Below are 6,571 nucleotides of genomic sequence, written 5' to 3' on the forward strand. Positions count from 1 at the left end.
TGGCCCTTGGCTCATGCTCAAAGGGGAGCACTTTCAAACTTCCCTCCCACAGAAACCTGCGACACCCAGTTAGAGACATCCTACCTGGGATCTTTAAGGGCTTTATTTTAAAAAACACTGAGGTATAGTTTACATGCACTAAAATCCACTTTTTTTTTTTGTTGTGCAGCTCTCTGAATTTTGACAAATACATACAGTCCTATAACCATCACTATATCAAGATATAGAATGAGCTCCATCACTTCCCAAATGCCTTTCTGCCCTTTGTGGTCCCCATCCCTACCCCAGGCAGCCACTGAGCTGTCTTCTGTCCCCATAGTTTTGCCTTCTCAGGATGTTGTGAAAGTGGGGTGATCTCATCTGTAGCCTTTTGAGTCTGGCTTATTCTACTTCGCACATTGCATCTGGGCTTCATCCACATCATTGCGTTCATCAGCAGTGCGTTCCTGCACTTAGCTGAGTAGCATCCCACTGCATGGATGTACCACAGTTTTGTCTATTCATTCACCAGTTGAAAGACATTTAGGTTGTTTCCAATCTTTGGAGATTATGAATAAAGAATGGCTTCAGTATGCACACCACATTCTAGAGCTGGGAGATACTTCTGAAATCAAATGAGATTTCTAGATGACAAGTATCCTCTTTACAAATAGCCCAGCCCTCTCCCGCAGTTGAAGAAATGCAGGCCCCAAGAGGGGAAGGGATGTGTCCAGAATTACAACTGACTCAGGGAGTGGGGCTAAGACTTGAACTAAGCCTTTCAACTTGCAGGACGATGTAAAGTTCCAAACACATTCCCTGAGAACCTGCCAGTGCCAGGCGGAGTGCCGGGTGTTGTAGGCATAAAAGCCCTGAAGGAATGATCTTGGTGCTGGAGACACTAGCCACCTGGTCGGGGCCAGACAAGGAAGCAGGAGTAACCCGTGCAGGTCCCTGTTGCAAAGCAGTGACAAGTGTGCACAGAGAGGAGAGGACCCTGGGGGAGAGTGAGAAGGCTGCACAGGCACGGAGGGCTTTCCCACGTTTGTCCAGTGGAAAAGGGCAGCCAGAGGGAAGGGCCGGTGCAAAGGCACGGAGGGAGGGGAGCAATGCACGCTGTGGGAGCATAAAGGTGCACAGGGGAGGAGAGGCGGGAATGGTCCACGGAGCTGACCAGGGTCAGATCAGAGAAAACCTCTCTGGTCAGACTGTTTCCTGTAGGGCAGCCCCTGGCACACAGTAAGGGAACAAGCCTTGTTATGGGAGCGAGGGGAGGATTGGCAGGGAGGGATGGACTAGAAACTCAGTGAGACTCCAAATGAAACAGCCTAGAAAACAGGGGCCAGTGTGTGCAGACGCTTGTATGTTTCAGAGACCGTATACAAGCCAGTGGGGGACAGGTTGGTGCTGAGATGACTGATTATTCACATGAAAAATAAATAAAATGAAATCCTTTCCTCACACGACAACCAAACATGTTTTTGTGTGAAAGTACAGAAATCTATATTTAAGACTTTTGTGAAAAGGATTTCTTAAGCAAACATGCAAACACACACACACACACACACACACACACACACACAGTAAACAAAAAAGATAGTGTTGATACATTTGATTGGCAACAACCAAAACCACTGCAAAAGCCCTCTCTTCAAGAATAACAGTTAAAAGGTCTTACAATGTATCAGACAAGATGTACTTTATATATATTAACTCATTTAATTCTTACAAATCTATGAGGCAAGGGCTATTATCATCTCTATTTTACAGGTAAGGAATCAGAAGCACAGAGAGGTTGAGTGACTTCCTTAAGGTCACACAGCCAGGAAGTGGTTAAACTGAGATTCAAAATCAGGCCATCTGGCCACAGATTCACCACTACACTATCCTGCCTCTCAACAAAAGTTACCATAAACATAACGTGAAAAGACATGCTATAAGCATAAGTATCTAGAACTTACAAAGAGCTCTAAGTGAAGAAAACTGAATAGAAAAAAGAATAGGCAAAGGATAAAAACAATCCATTCACATAAAACCAAATCCTACATGAAAAGGCCTTCAACCTTATTAGTAATAGAGAAAATGCAAATTAAAGGTAGCAATGAGAATCACTGGTGGCGGGGTGTAAACTGGAACAACGCTGGAGAGTGCAGGGGAGAGTATGGTTAAGCTGAAGATGGCCATACGTCACCACCCAGAAATTTCACTCGTACGCATAGTGCTCCCACCTCGAATGTATAACATTGTCACGCTTTTAAGGAAGCCTGGCGGGGAAAAAAAGGACACATATGTAATACCCTTTGTAATACTTTAAGCAATAAAAAAATTAAAAAAGAAAAAAAAAGAAAAAGGAAGCCTGGCCCATCTCCATGCTCTATTCCACTATGAAGTATATTCACAGCAGCATACTCTACAGAAGTTGAAATGAATAACCCAGAGCTATATGTATCAAAGTGGAAAAAATCAAGTTGCAGGAGGATAATACAGTAGGATAATATTCGTGTAAGTTTAAAAATGTGCGAAACAATACTACATGCTCTTGATGGACGCATAAACACAAAGAATAAACGCACGCATGATGACAAACACCAAGATCAGAATGGGTGTTTCATTAGGGGGAAGGGGAGGAGATTAAATCTTTGGAGAATTCCACCTCCATTAGGTAAATCGGCTAGTAGTAGTCGAACAACTACAGTACTAGAGAGAGACTTGGACTTGCACCATAACAGGCTTGTTCCAAGTGCCTTGGAGGGGACCTGGGTGAAGGGAGTTGCAGAGGTTTCATGGAGGAGATATATCACTAAATATACAGCAGGCCCAGCAGAAGGAACAGGCTGTGCAAAGACGCAGAGGTGCAGAGGTACATGCATGGTGGAGCTGTTGAACAGGTCATACTGGGAAAGACCTTGGTTTCCTAGGTGTGAAATGTATATTTATACTGGAACTTCCCTGTGGACTTCCATTATGTTTGGATGACCTTAAGGTATAGAAGGGGCCAGGGTAGGGGTCCCTCTCTTTCTTCCCTCTGGCTGACTCCCATGGGAGTTGTGCCCTGTGTCTTCCCCATTCCAGGCTGGCTGGCGGCTCGGCCAGCTGAAAGTAAAAAAGAAGTGGCTCTTCCCAGCTTCCTGCAGCTTCTTCTTTCTGCTCTCAGTGCTCATGACCGGCTGCTTCCTGTGGCAGTACTACCTCCCCAAGCTGAAGACCGGTGAGTGCAGAGACATCCTCGAGTTTCTCCCGCCCCCGTGGGTCCTTGTGGGCTCCGAGCTGCCACTCCTGACCCGAGGGTATCATAAGATTTAGACTCAGAAGCTCTGGCCTCTAACTGCATCTTTGGGACAGTCATATGACCTCTCCGTGCCTTGATGCCTTTGTGTGTAAAATGAGGATCCTAACGCCAACCCCAAACTTGTTGGCTTCGTACAAAGTGATTCATTCTTTCTATTAGTCTGTGGGCTGGCTGGCAGTTCTGCTGCTGGTCTCATCTGAGCTCTCTCTCCAATGCAGTGGGAGAGCTGGATCTCTCCCTCCATGTGGATTCTCCCTCTCAAGACCGCTATCCCAGGCTTGTCCAGGAGGGGGCAGTATTCCCAGGGAAGCACATTAAGGCCTAATTTTGGGAAGGCCCAGGATCAATGATCAATTCTACCTCATTCTTTTGGCCAAAGCAAGTCACAAAGCCAGCCAGAGTCTAGAGTTGGGAGGAGCTAAAAGAATGTATGGCCACAGTGAGCCTCCAGTCTAGTCTCAGTTCTGGGCAGTCTCAGGAAGGACTTGGAAAGGGTGGAGCTCCTCAAGGTGCTGGTACCCTCACCGCTCCACACCGTCTTCAGAGGACGAGGGGAGGTCTGGGGGCCGCTGGGATGCTCTCCCAGGCGGAGTCCTGCCCTGCCAAGGCCCACACCCTCTTCTCCGAGGTTCCAAGGAAGCCATACAGCCAGACCAAAGCAGAACGAGACATGAGTCCCCCATGCCCGGATGCATGGCTCTGGTGAGAGACTGAGTTCTCCCTGTGGTTTAGGCCTGAAGCCGAAGTGGAGCCCCAAGTCCACTTCCCCACCCAAACCTATAATCAGAACTGGGGAAAGAGAGACTGACAGCACAGGGCTGAGCCTGCCCCGAGGAGCTGTAATTTGTCTAAGTCTGCGGATCACACGGAGCGAGGAAGGCGGGCGCGAGGAGAGAAGGGCTGCCACCGGGAACTGTGGCCTAATTGGTATCTTGAAGGCCAAGCCGCAGGGGGAGCGTGTGGAACTGTCCCCTCTCCTCCAGGCACACTCTGCTCTTTGCTCCTTGATACCCATGGCTGGTCTCTGCACCCTGATACTCCTGGTGAGGCTGTTGCCAGCTGGGGGGGGTTGGCCCCCAACGTATGGCTCTGGCCTCTGCTGCTACCTTCCCATCTCTTCTAGGGTGACCTCTAGACTCCTATCCTGATCGCTACTTCCTTCTCACCATGTGATATTCCCGCAGGCTCCTTGGGACCAGAAGCGCCCTCTGTCCCTGTGAGGATGTGTCCCCAGCACCCCGAGCCTGTGCCCCTGGCACACCCTGTCCCCGTGTTGAAGGAGGCCCTGGAAAAGGTCGGTGATGACCCAGGAGGGTGTGTGCCAGGCCTGAGTGATGAAGGGGAGGGTCGCTCTCTGCACGGGAAGTGGCACTCATTCACCATGTAATTTCTGAGCACTGACTCTGCTAGACACCAGGGGCATGGCAGAAAGACGATATGGTCCTGTTCCTAGGAAGCTACTAGTCTAGGAATGAAGGAACAGTCAAGACGGTTTGAGCACTGACTCTGTGCTAGACACCAGGGGCATGGCAGAAAGAAGCTACTAGTCTAGGAATGAAGGAACAGTCAAGACGATAAACACTGATAACACAGGGGTGAGAGTGAGGACAGGGAGAGTTTAGGGGACTGTGGTGGGGGCACAAAGGGACTGACTTTGGGGTCAGGGAAGGCTTCTGGAGGAAGTGGTGTCTAAGCTGAGATGTGAACACTAGGAGACACCCAGCTGATGGACATGTGAATAATAAAGGAGCTTTGGGTGGGTGCGGGGGGGGAGGCATGTGGAAGGTGTGCTCCAGGTAGAGGGAACAGCATGCGCCAAGACCCAGAGTCAGCAGAGTAAGTACAAGGCACAAAGAGCTATGAGGCAATTCAGTCTGGTGGGGCCATAGGTGGAGGGGGGAGAAAGATGAGATTGGAGAGGATGACAGAGCCCGTATCACAGAGGCCACTGCAAAATAATTAACCCCCCCCCCCATATAACTTTTACCACTGAGGATGGCCTAACAGTAGAAGGGGTTGTCAGCTGGCTCTAGTCTGTGCCAGTCAGACCCCACCCACTTGGGTCACTCACCTTAGGAGGCATACAGACAAATGAAACACGATCAGAGAGGTAAGAGCAGCAGCGTGGTGGAGGGACTTGAAACTGTCATCCGAGGAACAGCTGAAGGGAAGAAGGCAGACGATTCCACGTGAGAGAAGATGCAGGCTGGTGCAGGGGCACACTCACTGTCTGCAAATACAGGAAAGGCTTTTGTGAAGGAGAGGGAACAGAAGGGTGCCATGTGGCTCTCGGGGTGGGGGGCCATAGTAATCAATGGAAAAGCAACAATGAACACCATGGCTGCCTTGTAGTGAGCACTTAGTATGTGCTAACCTCTTTATCAGAACACCTTGTGAATCACTATCAATAAGGGAGGAAACATTTAGAGACGCAAAGCTAGGGCAGGGGTGGAAGCTATAGGTAGACAGAGCTCAACTCAGGATATGTAAACTCACACAGCAAGGCGGTTAATTAAGAACAGGAGCTGGACTTAGCATGGGATTCTAACTCTGATTCCACTAACCACTAGTCACTTGCATATCTCAGAGACTCAGTTTTCTCATCTGTAAAATGGGGAGAAATTAGCACTGACTTATTATGACGATTAAATGAGACAATGTATAGAAATCACTTTATACTGTGCCTGGCACATTCTAAATGTCCAGTATACGTTATCTGTTGTCATCATCATTACACTTCATCATTGCAAAGAATGAGGCATTTTCAATAAATGTTCAAAGAGAACTTAGGGGCCTTCTAGAAATAGTGAATTCTCCAACACTAGGGGGTCAGACTAGGCCTACTGGAGGTTTTCTAGGGTAGTGAGTTTCAATCTTTTTTTTATCTCATGGCACACATAAACTAATCACTAAAATTCTGTGGCATAACAAAAACATTTTTTTTTTTGCCTAACAAAAAAAATAGTTATAATTTGATTCATTCACACTGCATGACTATTGTTGTATTGGCTGTTGTCATTTTTTTATTTGACAATCTAAGGCAGTGGTTCTCAACCTTCTGGCCCTTTATTTATTTATTTTTATTTTTATTTTTTTGAATTTTTGTAAGTTTATTTGAGCCAAACTGTCGACATATGCCGGGAAGCAGAACCTCAACGAATTGAGATAGTGCTCCCGAGAATGGCGGGGTTACAATTGTATTTATACATTCCAATCAAAGGAGGGACATAGGTGAGTTACATGAAATTCATTGGTGATAGATTAAGGAGGAGGGATAAAGCAAAGCGGGGAAACCTCTGGGAT

The 6,571-nt window shown here is 47.6% G+C and overlaps 1 protein-coding gene across 1 annotated transcript in view; it reads left to right on the forward strand.

Moving 5' to 3' along the window:
* Window positions 1-6,571, forward strand: part of LACTBL1 (lactamase, beta-like 1) — a 20,611-nt gene that overhangs the window by 2,809 nt on the left and 11,231 nt on the right. Inside the window, exons 3-4 of the mRNA XM_014546764.1 lie at window positions 3,025-3,187; window positions 4,453-4,562. Coding sequence (XP_014402250.1) covers window positions 3,025-3,187; window positions 4,453-4,562 — 273 coding nt within the window. The remainder of the gene's footprint in view (window positions 1-3,024; window positions 3,188-4,452; window positions 4,563-6,571) is intronic.

The sequence above is a fragment of the Myotis brandtii genome, unplaced genomic scaffold, assembly GCF_000412655.1.
Source record: "Myotis brandtii unplaced genomic scaffold, ASM41265v1 scaffold456, whole genome shotgun sequence".
Lineage (NCBI taxonomy): Eukaryota > Metazoa > Chordata > Mammalia > Chiroptera > Vespertilionidae > Myotis > Myotis brandtii.